This window comes from Mchenga conophoros, linkage group LG3 (assembly GCF_057382185.1).
Source record: "Mchenga conophoros isolate Kocher_MC1m ecotype Shallow Benthic linkage group LG3, M_conophoros_male_GT1.1, whole genome shotgun sequence".
NCBI lineage: Eukaryota > Metazoa > Chordata > Actinopteri > Cichliformes > Cichlidae > Mchenga > Mchenga conophoros.
Genome location: NC_140528.1, coordinates 68,897,215 through 68,914,385, shown reverse-complemented (window position 1 = coordinate 68,914,385; position 17,171 = coordinate 68,897,215). Strand labels below are relative to the sequence as shown.

Here is a 17,171-nt window from a genome sequence, read left to right as displayed (position 1 = left end):
ATACTGACCTAAATTATTGGATCGGATATCGGAGAGAAATATAAAAATGTAATCCGATCCATTAAATATCAAAAAAGCACCTCACAAAACTTGCGACACGGCGTAACTCTGCTCATAACCGTAGCACTTTGGAGCAGTGTGCTCACGTGATAGAGCGGCTGTGTGTATTTGTAGCCTCGCTACCAAACCTGCATTTCATCTCTGTGAAAGTTATCCCAGAGAGAAGTAAAGCAAGTGTGTAAGTTCATCTCTGAATGTTTGTAAAGCATTCCCATGTTAAGCTTAACAACCGATATATGGAGCGACTGCCTCTTCTCTCTCCCTCCCTCTCCTGCTGCTACTTCAGTCATGAAACTGATTAATGATCAGTTTCATTTCTGTCTGTCTCTCTTCTTTGTTTTTGGCCCACTTTGCACCAGAAAGAGGAAACCAGCGGCTGAACAACAGCAGCACGTTTAAGCTTGATAAGCTGTTGTTAGAATTTATTTAATATTACTTTCTACTCCAGGATCTTTTTCTACGCAGCTGACGGCTGTAACTGTGCAGGGGCGGATCTAGCAAAGTTTAGCCAGGGGGGCCGATAGGGCATGAACAGGGAAAAGGGGGCACAAAGACATACTTTTCTTTATTCTCATTTAAAATGTCTAGCTTTTAATAAATAATTATCTGAATCTTACACCCAAAGTTTTAATCTGATGTAAAATGTATAGAAGTCCTTTACTGTATATAGTAACTGTTAAGTCTAATATATATACCCTAGTAAGCTGTAGTACTTTTTCCTTTGGGAAGATACCATCTGTGCAGTCTGCAGTTCTGTAAAAGAAAGATGTTGAATCTATTTAATTATTCTTGAAAAATAATTGATTTCTGTGCATTTTTTTCCACACTGCATCAAATTAAAGTTGATTACATCGATTAAGCATCATGAGGTGGAGGGTGGGGGGTGGTTCCCCATTTTCTTTGCTGGGAGTTTGCAACCCTATTAGTTAGGTTGCTTAATATTTCTGCTAAGTACTCTTTAAATTACCAGAATAGGGAGGATGGAGTAGGTTTAAGTTTATTAGTTGATCAGTTTTGCTGAACTATGAAATATTTTGGGTGCAGTGTATTTTTTACATACAGGTATAACAGAATAGCTTTAGTGTTGTTGTTTATTTAAACTTGAGTATTAACTTATACAAAATGCAGCAATATATTTAAAAAAAAAAACAGTTTTATTGATTAAAAAACACACTATATCTGATTCATATCGGTATCGGCAGATATCCAAATTTATGATATCGGTATCAGACATAAAAAAGTGGTATCGTGCCATCTCTAGTTTTAATTTTAAAAAAATAATTATCTCTTTCTAAATCATTACAATTATGTGATCTAACTGGTACTGAAAGGGTTACATTTCAAAAGTATGTCTTTTTGCCCCCTTTTCCCTGTTCATGCCCTATCGGCCGTAATAACATGGGAATGGAAGTGCTACTGGTTGCCTTTCCTCATAAGAGCCATCCCTCAAGATTTTCTCCATTTATAGCAATGCATTATCAGGGATTGTAACATCTAGTCCTTTTGCTGAATATGTTGATTCATGTTCATTATGTTCATTATGTCCATTCACGTTTTCTTCAGTTTTTGTTCTACTGCAGAATATTTTTAAGGCTATCTGCTATTAAAAGCCAGGCCAGGCTGATGATTAAGTTTAACATTGCCTACAATATTGCCAAGGGGTGCCAAAAAACTTTAAGCACAAGCACTTTTTCAGTAACTTATCTTTTTTGCAGAATGGTGCTCCAAATAAAGAACTTTGTGTTCACAAGATTGTTAGTTAATCATTTACAAATCAATATTGTTTGTATGCACAGCAATTTAAAAAAAAGTGAATATGTAAAACAGTGGGGTTCAGCGATTCGGGTGAAAAATTTGGGTGCACCTAACTTTTGTGCTGGTGCACCTAAGAAAAAAAGTTAGGCGCACCAGTGCAATCATGGCAAAAGTTAGTCTGGAGCCCAGTACATAACAGGAAAACACCTTCATCGCAGGGCATCCCCCCATGTTTTCGTTTTCTTCTGTTATGAAAACACACTGCTGCAATTGTTGGCCTCTCCGATTTTCTCAAAGAACATGAAATCCTGCAGAGCAACGCCAAAAGTATTCGATTGTTTTATTCAGCAACACACCACATATTTCAAAATCAACAATGTCCATCTACATCGTGAGGAACGAGGAAGCAGGCGCCCATCAGCACAGCTTTCATCTTCACGTCCAAGTCCAGCGGGAACTGGATGCCAAAGTTACTGGTGTCAGTGAAGGTTTCCTTCAGAAGGCCGCCCCACTGCCTGCTGATGCGACCAATGGGGGTGTCGCCATCTTTCCCCTTGAGCTGAACAACAATAAGAATACCAGCGTTCGTCAGCCACAATTGCTTTCTTAAACACTCATAACTGTTCACATTGTTGCTGATTTGTTTAAATTTGTTTTGCCTTCTTACTGAGAAATATGAGCTTAATGTGCAGTTAGCTTACCAGGAGATAAAACAGCTTTTTTGGTTCTGTATGAAAGGTAACACAATCTGACCACCAGCAGCACTAAGGATCATTCACTTGGTGTCAAACTAATGGGAAAAATGTGTTTCCGTGAATGCTCTTTAGTGTTGGAAAAGTAACTGGACGAGTGGGAGAAAATACTGACAAGCAAGCTCACCAAGACACAAGAAGATTACGTAATAAACAAAAATCAGGCTCTGCTGCAATCCTGGGAGATTAGCTGACCTGATCTGCTGTTTAAGCTGCTTTAGCCTGCCTACAATTGCAATTCACCTGCAAGCTGCTTTGCAACAAACCTCCACCAAAGCTCCTCTTTTTATAATTATTAACTGCCCAATTATTAGTTGACTTAATTAAAATCATCATCAACATTTCTGTGACTGTTACCAGTCCTGTTTAGATTATCTGAGTGGATCTGTAACAAATCACTGTTGGCTGATGGATGAAATTTACTCAGAGTTCGGTTTCCCCCCACAAACAATGACCCTCTGAGCTCACCTCAAAGTTGACATCTCCACAGCAGTTGCAGGCAAAGCAGGGCCCCTCCAGTCTCATGAGTGTCTCCTTGTTTGCTCCCTGGATGGAAAACTTTGGCAGGAAAGGGTGCCAGTCCTGTTTGACGTACCCTATGGTGGTCCCAGGTGGAGCCTGGACCTCCATCTGTTGGTCACATAGTTAGTTAGACACATAGTAGCTCTGCACAAAATTAGAAAGCTATTTCACAGAGCTTCGTTTGCTCTCTTTCCTGGACACTGACAGCTATAAATAAAATGTCACGCTGTCTGCATCTGTTCCACAGTGCATTTACTGTTGAGGGGGAAAAGCAGATCAAAGTGGTAAACACACTGACAATTTAATAATCAAAGTCTGCTGATAATAACATTTGAATTTGATGTTCTAAACAGGCTGTAGAACAGTGTTTAATGGGTGATCACAAAGATCTTGAATCAAATGCTTTCCCTAAATTTGGCCTCAAGACCATCTTCTTGAGCATGCCTGGATGGACTACGGTTAGTAGCTGTTAATTTTTTGACTGCTCACTGGAAGCCTCCTTTTAACTGCTTACACTGTGCACTCTGTACATTTCACCATAAAACTCAAACGTGCATAAAAAGCAAATACCAGTGTCCTTGTCAAAATGACTCCAATTTCACATCAATGATCACTAATGATACAGGCAGGGTCTGCAGCTCCAATCGACTGTCAATGCAGAGAACATTAATCTGCATGCAGCTGGTTCCAGGACAGAGCACACTGATAACTCAGAGCAGTTTCTTTGGTCACCTGGACCAATCAGCAGTAAATTAGCCCACTTCCCACCCTAAAAACTACTTTAAATCCAGCAGGGTTAACAGAGGCAGGCGAATAAATCAGACTTGTATAGCAGCTCCACTAAAAACATTCCTGAAGTATAGAAGTAAATCCTGAACAGGAGATGAGCTGTTGTAAGTGTAAGTGTCACAAAATAAACTACAGAGCTCACGTTTCTCTTAAAATCTTCAGATTTTTCCTTTAATTTCTACATTACATTAAAAACAATTCATTGCCCCTTATAAAACTGTAATGTCTTGATTTATTTGCCTTTATCTGATCTAACTTTTGTATCTATCTTTATTTAATCAAAAAAAGTGATTAGGTATGTCTTAACAGAAAGTAAAGAGTTTATTCTTCCCTATTTGAGTCTCTTCAGATATTTAATATAGCTACAGATTAACCAGCACATCTAGATCAAATACAATAATCCAGATATGATGGATGAGTACTCAGATTTCACACCAAAAATGCTTTTGACCGGGAACAATATTGGTCTAGGTGTGGTAAATGAATGCAATATGACTCCATTAACCTCTTTCAACACTAGCCAAGTCACTTCTACTCAAACACAGAAACATTAGAGTGGACTGACCTCTTGCAGGTAGCAGGGGCAACAGCAGGAGGAGCAGCGGAAAGGCCTGATGAGACGGATAACCTCCCTGTCCATGTTGTCCTTTATTTTCATGTCGAAGCTGCGCAGAGAGCCGCAACAGTTCCTTTCGCAGCAGTCACTCTTCTCTTTGGCCTCGTAGATCTTTTGACCCAGACTGTTTTTGATTTCATACTGTCTGTTTTTCTCAAAACCGATGAATGCTGGGCGTGGTTGGGAAAAGAGAAGGGAAAACGGTGAGCAATGAAGTAAAGATAAGTAAGGAATTTCAAGGGCAGATATAATTTTTCTTCCATTCGTTTTCATCTTGAAAGGCTTTAAGCCTCACACACTGCTGCTTATGAGCTGCTGAAGGATTAAATATTCTGTGTTCAACAAGATGCACGCCTCACCTTCGACTTTCTGATGGATCAGGATCTGGTCAATCTAAAACCGAAGGAGAGAAAGCAAACTGAAAATAAAGCAACTCTGTGGCACATCCTGCAATCTGAAAGTCTCTTCCTTCTAAAAACAATTAAAAGCACATATCAGGCATTTTCAATGCAAATGACCTTCCCATATAAAAATGCATTCTTTAAGCCATAGAGTATTTCAGCTCCATCAGACTCTGCTGGTTAAACAAACATACCTTCTTTCTCTTTGTCTGCAAAGCTAATCAAGCACTAATGTGTATATAATGCAAGCTTGGGAGGTGTTTCCTTTAATATTTGCACAAATAAATCCTATAGAGGGATTTTTAAAAGAAAATTTTTTGAATGTGATCTTTAACTGGGTTCAAATGGCCAACGGGACTGACCTCGCGTATTATTTTAAAAAGGAAACTGACTTTGGTGTCACACATTTCCAAATCCGAGATGAGATTAATGATCACCAAATAGTGCAGCAAACTACTGTACAAGTATTTCAATGGTGAGCCAATAACAGAACTACAAAATGCTACTTTTACCCACAACAGTCTTAAACATGTGACCTTTTCTCTTACTAAGAGGTCTATGAGAGATCCAGGAACTGTATCTGTTCACCCCCATGGCCAGCAGCTTTTCAGGTTCATACCAAATCCAAATAAAATGGGAGGATTAAATGAGTCATCCGGCCCCCTTCCTTCCGGTTAGCGTATAGCCTCAGGGTGCTGGACGTGGGGTGAAACCCTCCATGCATGGTAAGGAGCTTTCTTGTCTTGATGTCAGTGGCTTCCCTCTCTTTGTTACCATCCGACTACACTTCTCCAGCCCGAACAACATTCCGATGTCATTGCTGCATATCCTGTTGGTGTGGATCAGTGAATCGATGTCTCGTTCACTCTTGGCATACAGCTTGATGTCATCCATGTACAGGAGGTGGCTGACAACTGCTCCGTTCCGTAGTCGGTATCCGTAGCCAGTCTTGTTAATGATCTCACTGAGGGGGTTCAGGCCTATGCAGAACAGCAGTGGGGACAGAGCACCTCCTTGGTAGATCCCGCACTTGATGGTGACTTGTGCTATGGGCTTGAAGTTGGCCTCCAGTGTTGTCGGCTACATCCCCATTGAGTTCCCGATGAAGGCTCTCAGGGTCCTGTTGATCTTGTACAATTCTAGGCATTCCAGGATCCAGGTGTGGGGCATTGAGTCATAGGCCTTCTTGTAATCAATCCACTGCACAGGTTGGTCAGTCTGGTCTTGCAGTCTCGGCTGACTGCTTGGTCTGCCAGTAGCTGGTGTTTTGTCCCTCTGGTATTCTTGCCCATCCCTTTCTGTGCCCCGCTCATGTATTGACCCATGTGCCTGTTCATCTTAGCCACTATGATGCCTGACAGGAGCTTCCACGTGGTGCTGAGGCAGGTTATTGGTCGGTAGTTGGAGGGGACCGGTCCCTTCTGGCCACTGAGCATTGCCGTTATGGGTTGCGTCCTTCTCCCATATGCTCTTCCAGTATTGTTCTGCCTCCAGCCTTGGTGGTGCTGTTCTCATATTGTTCCCCTGCCACTGAGAGTACACCTTTGCTGGTTCCGTGGAGAACAGCTGGTTTATTCTCCTGCCTTCTATCTCTCTGGTGTACCTCCTCAAGCGGCTGGCCAAGGCTGTGAGTCTTTGCTTGGCAGTTTCCAAGGCCTCAGGTATGGACAGCTTGCTGTATTTCTTAGGCACCTTATTTGTCGCACCTTTCTGCAACTCCCTTAGTTGGCTAACCTCCCTCCGTGCTACCTTGATCTTAGCCTCTAGCCTCCTTCTCCATGGAGGGTACTGCCCCTTGTGGCTGTTCAACTTGTAGCCAAGCATCTCACTGATCACTGCTGCCGAATTGTAGATCAGCTTGTTAGTGTCGGTAATCGTGGTTGTAGGTATTGCCCGTAGTGCTGCATTAACATCATCTAGCAGACCTTCTGAGGGTACTTCACGTAATATTGGTAACCGGCTACGGGGGTCCAGGTTTCAAGCTTGGCCATAATCCTTTCTTTCAGGTCAGTTCCTCTCGCACTCAACAATCCTTCTCCTATCGCACTTGGGGCTTGGTACCCAATCTCGGGTGGGGGTGATGATATCTCCCCCCTGACCTGGCGTCCTGGCTCCCCCTTGCCGTAGCATTTATGTTGTACCTCGTCAATCTCTAGCTGTGAGAGCAGTCCCTTCTTTCGAATGTTGGAACACTGAGCTACTAGTTGTTTCGCCGTCATTGTGGATGTTGGGTATCGAAGAATCCATAGGTCCCTCATCCTATTCATGTAGCCCCTTCCGCCGGGGTTACTTGCGTAGTAGCATTCCAACAACGCCCTGTTTTATATATATATATATGTCACACAGCGGAAATTTGTGTTTTTATGTTTTATCAATCTGTGTATTGGTACATAGTGTTGATTTTATTTGCATGATTTTATAGTGATATTTATATTGCATGTTTGTTTATTGATATTTATACTGCATGGTTTTATCCTCATATTTATATTTGTGTTAATGTTGTACCATGTTCCTTTAACCCACTGTGGACTAAACAGTCAATTGTAGGCACCTGTGAGGTGGGGGCGTTCCCCAAGGTGGCCTATCAGCCGCCAGGTTGACCTGTTAAAGGGGATAGCGAGCGCAGAGACAAAGAGAGTGACGCACGAAAGGTGGGCAGGAGAAAAAGGAGCGCGTGCAAGCCCGCACGTGTGTGGAAGGAACTGCTGCCTGACTGTGGGGCAGGGGCGGAGCGTGGGGGTGGCTTACTGGGCTTAAGCCCGGGTTGTTTTGTCAGAAGCCCGGGGTCTTTTGGAGTGTAATTTTTTCATAGTTAGATGCCTGGCTGACAACTGTATAAAACAAAAAGTACACACAATATTCGAAGCACATAGTGCACACTGTGGGAATTTACGACTGTGCGTGAATCCCCCCTGATATTGGTATGATCCGAGCTCAGGCACTAAGCGACTGAGCGAGAGGGCGGGGCAGCTGCTGCCAGCAGTGAGTGCGCTGTTGGAGAAACGGAGCCAGCCATACTAAGGAGAGCTTAAGTTTGACCAGGTACCAAAGCAAATCATTCCTACTGTACAAATAATGTAAATATGACGGTGCATCATGAAAGATTGATATCAAACTGATCACTTGACCAATATTACGTTACTCGCTCTTCAAGTGAATCAACAAATGGCGAAATGAAAAGCCGAACAAATGCTATTTTTTTAAGAGAGTCTTAGCTTACGTGTGTTTATTTCATATTTTCAGTTCTTACCCTCCCCGACTAAATCGGTTTCAGTTATGTACTGAAATATAAGAATGGACATTAGAGGGTTCTTTCAAAGAAAAAACTCAGGTAAATGTTATTTTATATATTATGCTTTGTATGTTGTTCAGTATATTTCTATGCAAAACAAGAGGGATTTCAGTACACAGCAGGATATTCACATTTGTAACCAGATATTTACATACACTTTAGGGAGAAAACATAAAATATTTTTACTGTACAACATCAATTTAGAGTAAATTTTTGTTTTAGATAAATATTGAAATATATTTTGAATTAGTTAAATGTCAGAATAAAGAGAGAGAGAGATCTATTTTTATCACTTTCATTAAATTTAGGAGTACATATACACTAAGTTTATTGTTAATTAATAAGAAAACTCCAGACGATTCCATTCTGAGCTGAAGAAGCTTCTGATAGGTTAGTAGAGTCCATGTGAGTAAAGTGGTGGCACAGCTGTGGATGCATATAAGGCAAAACACAGAGCCTGTTTCTTTGAAATGGGAAAACCAAGCGATATCAACCAAAACACCAGAAAAAGAATTGTGGAGCTCCATAAGTGTGGCTCAATTTTGAATACAATTTGGTGCCATTTACAATTAAGAAATACAGATAGTTTCTCTCTTTACTCTTAAAGTTAACAAATATGTTTTTATATTTATCAATCAAAAAAAATAAACATTTAGTCTGATTTGATGTTGCAATTAAAAAAGTGTTTGTGTTTTGATCTGAAGAGTTTGTAAATATCTGGTTTCACCTGTATATTTGATGATTGTCAGCACACAGAGGGAGAGAGAGGAACAGAGAGGGAGATGGAGAATGAGGACAGAACAGAGATGGAACAAGAGCAGGTGAGACACACATGTTAGTCAAATGGTCGTTTGCCAAAAGTATCACCGTATCATAGGTACTCATGTATCTCGTACCTAGTGTTTCTTTTTAGGTTTGTTATTTTTCAAATTCTATATTTATTAAGTTTTGCAGGCTTGTTTGCACAACAAGGCTAAATAATTATATAAACTTTTCTCAATCTAAATAGTGGACTTTGGTAGAATTAAACAAGTGTAGTGCAGGTCTATGATGATTTTTAGTGCTACTATCATCTAGTTCTGATTGTGGTTCTGTCTTGGTTAAATCCCAAGTACTCCTGATTTTGAACTCTTGTAGTCCTGTTTTAATTCTGGATCAGTTCTGGGTCTGGTTGAATTGGGGTTTAGTCCTCATGTCTTGATACAGCCCTGACCCTGTTCTGCCTTGCTGCTTAATTAAAAAAACTAGTTTAAGGTGTCCTGCACATGTGATATATATTTTTCCCTATAAGAAGACATTCTTTTTTGAACAAAACTCAAAACAGAGCCTATTAATCTTTCACTCATTTCTAACCCCCCCCCCCCCAAAAAAAAAAAAAAAAAAAAAATCCCACATGCATACTACCCTTTTGGGCTAAGCCCCGGGTGTTTCAAATGTCTGGCTCCGCCTCTGCTGTGGGGTGCCGCGAGTCGTTCGGCGATCCACTCCCAACGCAGGAACGGCAACAGTCGGTGGCGATGGCTGCAATGCACAACAGGGCAGGGATGTCCTTCTGCCTGCATCTGACGGTGAGACGAGGGAGGCCGTGTTCAGGTGTGGAGTGGGGCGGGACTGTGCGGCGACGCGCTGTCAGGAGGAGACAGGTCTGCGATAGGAGCCCCCTCCCTGGTCTGTTGCTGACGAGTTTTACCATACTGGAAGAGAAGTTCCTCTCCTGTCTCTTTCATATAAGGACCATTCGCCCACGTGTGGCTGGACTGTGGGATTATGGGACTATGGGAGAGTAATTTTAGTATATGGAAAACATGTTTTAGCCTTGTTTTAATATTGTATAGTTATTTCTGCCGGCAGGGTTTTTAGCGGGTTGCAACACTACTTTTATTGTATACGGGGAATTTTATCTTGTATTTGTGACTCTGGCTGTGTTTTTTTATTATGGAAATAAATGGTGTTTGAAGCCAGCTTAGTTTCTGTGCCCTGAGCGCTGACCCACCCACTCCCCTTTTTCGCTTGTATGTATACCAGACGTGGTGGTGGTGAAGATTTAGGTCCACCAGTCTTAGTGAATATATATATATATATATATATATATATATATATATATATATATATATACACACACACACACTCATATTTTGCTCCATTGCGGTTTATTTCACACCTCAAACATTTAGTAAACAATTAAGCAAATACAAGTAATCTGCAATAAATTACAGGTAGTAAGAAAATAAACTACTAACTCTTTTACGCTACGTCCTCCACACCTACACGGGTATTTTTGAAAACGCAGCTGTTTCGTCCACACATAAACAGCGTTTCGAATCACCGAAAACTGAGATTTTTCAAAACTCCTTTTTTGTGTTTATGTGTGGACGAGGAATACAGAGTTCGTCACCCAATGTCAAAGGTATGTGCCTTTTTTCACGTCACGCTGTGCGCCACGTTATTGTTTACATGAGAATTGCAGAATGGCAGATAGAGACAAAATACTGTTACTCTGACTATCTGCAGGTTTTACACGCTTACATACACGCACGCAGTTACAGTCCCTCCATTTACAAAGGCAGATGTGATTATTTTACGTGTAGTTGTTTTTTTTCCCTGTGTAATAATATTCAACATTGCTATCAATACATTTTTCAAAAAATGCCTCTCTGTGCAAAATGGGTTCAAAAACATAAACAGCTGTGGGATACTGTTTGTCCGTGATTTGAACAGGTGGAACAAATCGTGGCAGGATCAGCCTGATATTATTTGTATCCCGCTGTAACTTTACTGTATACAGAGCTAACATCTCCAAAATGTCAGGAGTAGTTAGTTATTACAGCAAGTGTTTGTGAACTAAAAATCACAAATGTGGGATACTGTTTGTCCGTGATTTAAACAGCCCAGCGCTGCTCCCAACAAAGGGAAGACCAATTCTGCAGGGGAGACCTACCTCGGCACTTGTGCAGGTGAAACCAAAGGGCAGATATGCTTCACCATATTTTCTAGTCCTAGGCTTAGAATGAAGTTGGTTTGGAAACATATTCAGCTATGCTTCATCTCCTGCTTTGCGTTTCTGTAGGCGCCCGTGCTAGCAGTGTCCAAGCGTTTTGTTTTTCCCCCCCCCCCTTTTCATCCCGTGCCCCCCCTGCCATGGCTCTGCGCCCCCCCCCCCCCCCCCCCCCCCCCGGGGATGGGCCCCACAGTTTGGGAAGGTCTCTACTATCCAATGACTGATATAACACTAATAGAAAGAAATAACTAGATAGATGAAAGAAAGACGTGAACAAGTGGAGCCTACAGTGAATTTTCAGAGCTCATCTTGGAAAAGCAAAATATGTTTGGCACAAGAGTGCATTCAGATCATAATTGTGACTCCAAAAGCTGCTGAACAGGACAGCATATAAAACAAAACAACAAAAAACTGCACTGGTTTAACCTTTCTCTGCCCTACCTGTGTGAGGTACTCAAGTCCAGGTGGGACACCAACGGGGACTGCTGGACCTCCAGGAGCTGGTGAAATCCCCCCTGATGGGCCACCGTATTCAGGGCCTGGAGCTGGTCCTATGGGTACTGGCTGGTACATGACCGTAGGCTGTTTTTTATAGCCCATGTTGAAGCCCGGTGGATGGCCATGACTGGGGTGTCCATATCCAGGAGAAACTGGACATGTACCTCCACCGGGCTGAGACATGGGGTAGGATGACTGGTTTGGAGCACCTGGGTAAACTGGAGGGGAAATCTGTTCAGATATACTGACAGTCTGATTTGACTGAATTTGAATATATGAGCTCGGTTGTCGCCATACAAACTATGACAGTCAAACTTGAGAAAGTAGAGCTCAATATTTACCAATATTTAGCACAAATAAGAAATACAAGGGGGAAATGTAAGAGATCACGAAAAACTAAAACAATCCATCAATTCTGAGTATGAATGACAATATAAATATACACACATAAAAACTACGCTACATATATATACCGGTATATAAATTCCCCTCTCTATCCTTCAAGCTCGGGTCCTCTATCAGAGGCCTGGGAACCTGAGGGTCCTGCGAAGTATCTTAGCTGTTCCTAGCACTCTTCTGGACAGAGATCTCTGATGTTTTTCCTGGATTTGCTGGAGCCACTTGCTTAGCTAGTTACCACTGGGATCACTGTTACCTTCATCCTCCACATCTTCTCCAGCTCTTCTCTGAGCCCTTGGTATTTCTCAAGTTTCTTGTGTTCCTTCTTCCTGATGTTGCTGTCATTCGGACCTGCTACATCGATCACTACGGCCGTCTTCTTCTGTTTATCTACCACCACTATGTCCGGTTGGTTAGCCACCACCATTTTGTCCGTCTGTATCTGGAAGTCCCACAGATTAGCTCGGTCCTTCTCCACCACCATAGTTGGCATTTCCCATTTTGACCTTGCGACTTCCAGGCCATAGTCAGCACAGATGTTTCTGTATACTATGCCGGCCACTTGGTTATGGCATACCATGTATGCCCTGCCAGCTAGCATCGTGCATCCTGCTGTTATGTGCTGGATTGTCTCAGGGGCATCTTTACACAGCCTGCACCTGGGGTCTTGCCTGGTGTGATAGACCCCAGCCTCTATGGATCTTGTACTCAGAGTTTGTTCTTGTGCTGCCATGATTAGTGCCTCTGTGCTGTCTTTCAGTCCAGCTTTGTCCAGCCACTGGTAGGATTTCTGGATATCAGCCACCTCTTCTATCTGCCGGCGGTACATACTGTGCAGGGTCCTGTCCCTCCAGGATGGTGCCTCCACTTCCTCGGATTTCTGCTGCCTGAGGTATTCACTGAGCACGTGGTCGGTTGGGGCCATCTTCCTGATGTATTCACGGATGTTCACTGCCTCATCCTGGACTGTGGTGCTGACACTCACTAGTCCCTGGCCTCCTTTCTTCCGCTTAGCGTACAGCCTCAGGGTGCTGGACTTGGGGTGAACAGCAGTCTAAGGACCCAGGGCTCATGTATTTTTTGGATATGTTTATTATTCCGTATGTTGTGTTTTGGTGGTTTTCTTTCCTTTTTTCCTCCTTCCTGTGTGTGTGATCATACGCGCTCCCGGATTTTTTGGGTCGCTGAGGGGACTGTGACCCGGAGGTGTTCCCGCACTGGAGGCTGTTGCACCTTCTGCTCGTTAGCCTTCACCAGCTGCAGCTGATGTCCTGCTTAGGAAGGTGGCGGGGCTCCAGTCAGTGCGGGATTATACTATGTTAACCCTGTAAAGTACCTCTGTTGATGGGTGTTTGTGTGAACGACATCGCTACTGTGGGTTTCCTGCTGAGCTGTGTGTGGTTTTGTGTCACCAGGAGTCGGGAGTGAAGAGCGTCGTCTCGAGGGGAAATCACGGAGCAGAATCGGGTTTTGTAGTTGTCACCTTTTTCACTGTTTATGGACACGTGCACTGTGTGGGATTCACAGAGGAATCGCCACTGGAGGCTGGATCTGTACATAGTTGTTGTTCTTCCACTCACTATAAATAAATCCACTGTCCTTCACTATAAGAGTCCAGCGTTTGGGTCCCACTTTCCTCAACTCCACGGTCTGCCATTGCTGACCGTGACAGTGATAACAAGTGAGTAGTTTTTCTTTTGGGGGGTGGACCGGATTTTTTTCTCACATTTTTAAAACACTCTTACATCTTCATATTTTCTCCCAATGAAGAAAGGAAAACAGTCAGCACAAATGTGAAATACAGTCACTTACCAGGAGCAGACATGGTGCAGAGCTTTTCTGGGTGGAGGAAGAAAAATAAGGTCACACTTCCCGACGCAATCCTATGGAAATTCTATGGAAAACTGAAAGGATAAAGGGAAGAAGAAGAGAAAAAAGGGGGAGGGGTGGGTGAGATAGAAACCAGCAGGAGGAGGGTGCACAGAGAGCGACAGTTGCACAAACATGAATGCTTAACCTTAATCGGTTATGCCCTCAAGGCGAGCGACTCGAAGTTGTGTGTAAATGTGCCCTGTCTGGGATCCTGACACAAAGCTTCACGGATAATATTCAGAGACAACCCAGAGGTGCAAAACAATCCTGACAAAGTTGGGTTCCAACTTGTGGCCCTTTTGTCCCTGATGGAGACCTACATTATGAAAATCAAAGGATTGGGCGTGCCCCGTGTCAGCGCAGGACTTGCAGCTAATGGAGCCCTTTTTCCCCATTTATATGTCATTAAAGTACACTCAGGTTCCCATTAGAGCTCATTAAAAAGAAAAACACCTACAGCTTCTTAAAGCCCACGAGCATCTCCTGCCTCGTGAACACTCTTTATGTCGTAGTGAAAGAAGGAATAAGAAAAAAATATGTCTGTGAAGGTTCTCAGTCATCCAGGTCATCGTACTCTAAGGAGCTTGGACAGAAACGCGTCTGGACATCTTTAAGTTTCTTGAAGACGTTTCTCCAACCATCTGAGAAGCTTCTTCAGTTCTAAGAGCAAATCTGGGACTCTCCACCATTTGCTCTTAGAACCCAAGAAGCTTCTCAGGTGATAGAAGAAATGTCTTCAAGAAACTTAAAGAAGTCCAGATGCTTTCTTTCCAAGCTCCTTAGAATAAGAAAAATAAGGTCATGAACAGCACACACACTCACACAAAACTATCTCACCTCTCTGGCTGTTTCCCTTGAAGTGCCTTGAAGTGCCAACGACAAGAAACGAAACTTAAGTGGGGGGAAAGCAGAGGGTTCCTGCCCACTTTCTCTAACCTGTGCTGTAAGCCTCTCATCCTCTCACTTCTCTCTAGTCTCCTCCCCCTTTCCAGGATTTTAAAGCTAAGGTTTTGGTGGATCATTGAGCTGTGAACACGAGTGTTTTAGTGCACTGGGCGGGAAGAGGAGACTGGCGTCACCAGAGTAGACTTGTAGTCAAGACCGCCTAATCCGAGACCAAGACAAGACCAAGACCAGAGGGTATCGAGACCAAGACAAGACCAAGTTGAGACGAGACCGAGACAAAAAAAGTCTTTAAACTGCAGCCAGATGCTATTCTATATACATATGCAGGACACCTTAAACTACTTTTTTAATTAAGCAGCAAGGCAGAACAAAGTCGGGCCTGTATCAAGACACAGGGACTAAACCCCAATTCAACCAGACCCAGAACTGATCCAGAATTAAAACAGGACTACAACAGTTCAAAATCAGGACTGCTGAGGACTTAACCAAGACAGAACAAGAATCAGAACTAGATGATAGTAGCACTAAAAATCATCATAGACCTGCACTACACTTATTTTTTTAATTCTACCAAAGTACAATATTTAGATTGAGAAAAGTTTATATAATTATTTAGCCTCGTTGTGCAAACAAGCCTGCAAAACTTAATAAATATTTGAAAAGTAACAAATGGTATCTAAAAAGAAACACTAGGTACATGTTCTGATGAGTTTTGGCAAACAACCATTTGACTAACATGTGTGTCTCACCTGCTCTTGTTCCATCTCTGTTCTGTCCTCATTCTCTCTCTCCCTCTCTGTTCCTCTCTCTCCCTCTTTGTGCTGACAATCAAGCCAAACACCAACATCATCAAATATACAGTTGAAACCAGATATTTATGTACTCTTCAGATATGTCTATGAAGGTTCTCAGTCATCCAGGTCATCGTAGTCAAAGGAGCTTGCAAAGAAAAGCGTCTGGACTTCTTTAAGTTGCTTGAAGACGTTTCACCTCTCATCCGAGAAGCTTCTTCAGTTCTAAGGTCAAATGGTGGAGAGTCCCAGATATAAACCTAGTGGGAGAAACCCCCCACAGAGGGACAAAAGGACCCCCTGATGATCCTCTAATCGCCTGAGCCAAGGTGTGAAACTGGGTGTGGATCCCAGTCAGCCAGAGTTTCGGGTGAGTTCATTGTGAAACCTGGCCCCACCTTATCATGCGAATTCCTGAGATCAGATGGCCCAGGATGTGAGTGGGCGTTAAGGCGTCTGGGAAGGGATCTCAAAACTGGATTATAGATGGCAGACATTTTGCTAGATCCGCCCCTGCACAGTTACAGCCGTCAGCTGCGTAGAAAAAGATCCTGGAGTAGAAAGTAGTATTAAATAAATTCTAACAACAGCTTATCAAGCTTAAACGTGCTGCTGTTGTTCAGCCGCTGGTTTCCTCTTTCTGGTGCAAAGTGGGCCAAAAACAAAGAAGAGAGACAGACAGAAATGAAACTGATCATTAATTACTTTCATGACTGAAGTAGCAGCAGGAGAGGGAGGGAGAGAGAAGAGGCAGTCGCTCCATATATCGGTTGTTAAGCTTAACATGGGAATGCTTTACAAACATTCAGAGATCAACTTACACACTTGCTTTACTTCTCTCTGGGATAACTTCCTCAGAGATGAAATGCAGGTTTGGTAGCGAGGCTACAAATACACACAGCCGCTCTATCACGTGAGCACACTGCTCCTACGTGCTACGGTTATGAGCAGAGTTACGCCGTGTCGCAAGTTTTGTGAGGTGCTTTTTTGATATTTAATGGATCGGATTACATTTTTTTTATTTTTCTCCGATATCCGATCCAGTAATTTAGGATCGGTCCATCTCTAATCTAAACCAGACACAACCCCCGCCTCAGCAGGTTGTCGGGGGTAGAGCGTGGTGCCTCAATACTGTGGAGTGGAGCAGGTGCCATCCAGCTGGATGAGTACTCTGACAGCAGGAGAGAGATCAGGAGCGAATAAGAGAACGGGAACACAAGAGAGGGTCTCATTGCACAGGCAAGTGATGAGATTCCTACTGATCAACATGATTTTATGCCTTTATCAAGGTTCAAGGTTCTTTATTTGTCACATGCATAGTTATACAAGTATAACACACAGTGAAATGTAGTCTGACACGCTCCTCGACATGTGCAAAAATTGGGGGGGGGGGGGGGGGGGGTGGAGGTGTTTATGGTGATAAAACTGAAATTATTTAGATCCAAAGTGAAGGTCAGACCTCCTGTTCATGCAGTTTTTGTGAAACACCTGTAGGGAAACAAGTGCTCACTTGAAAAATG

The 17,171-nt window shown here is 42.9% G+C and overlaps 1 protein-coding gene and 1 long non-coding RNA gene across 5 annotated transcripts; one reads left to right on the top strand and one right to left on the bottom strand.

The window, feature by feature from the left end:
* Positions 1 to 1,097: 1,097 nt before the first annotated feature.
* Positions 1,098 to 15,908, bottom strand: LOC146580293 (phospholipid scramblase 2-like). 4 transcript variants are annotated; one of them, XM_085266952.1, is made up of 8 exons: positions 15,610 to 15,908; positions 13,895 to 13,986; positions 11,627 to 11,901; positions 4,854 to 4,887; positions 4,444 to 4,664; positions 3,036 to 3,197; positions 2,204 to 2,374; positions 1,098 to 2,123 (listed from the first exon to the last, which is right to left on the bottom strand). In XM_085266952.1, exons 2-8 carry the CDS (start codon positions 13,905 to 13,907, stop codon positions 2,064 to 2,066), a joined length of 936 nt encoding a protein of 311 aa, XP_085123078.1. In that variant the 5' UTR covers positions 13,908 to 13,986; positions 15,610 to 15,908; the 3' UTR covers positions 1,098 to 2,063. The 4 variants fall into 4 exon arrangements, with proteins under 4 accessions (XP_085123078.1, XP_085123075.1, XP_085123076.1 ...); XM_085266949.1 differs by having other exon boundaries at positions 1,099 to 2,374; positions 15,610 to 15,903; XM_085266950.1 differs by lacking the exon at positions 15,610 to 15,908 and adding an exon at positions 14,792 to 14,913 and having other exon boundaries at positions 1,099 to 2,374.
* Positions 7,623 to 9,090, top strand: LOC146580294 (uncharacterized). Its single transcript, XR_014891245.1, has 3 exons — positions 7,623 to 7,937; positions 8,139 to 8,226; positions 8,937 to 9,090. It is a non-coding gene; the product is annotated as an uncharacterized LOC146580294 (long non-coding RNA).
* Positions 15,909 to 17,171: the final 1,263 nt, after the last annotated feature.

Excerpts from the sequence above, each read along its gene's own strand:
- LOC146580293 (XM_085266952.1), bottom strand. Across the intron at positions 4,665-4,853 it reads GATCCATCAGAAAGTCGAAG|CATTCATCGGTTTTGAGAAA; the intron begins GTGAGGCGTGCA and ends AACCACGCCCAG. Across the intron at positions 3,198-4,443 it reads GCCCCTGCTACCTGCAAGAG|ATGGAGGTCCAGGCTCCACC; the intron begins GTCAGTCCACTC and ends TGTGACCAACAG.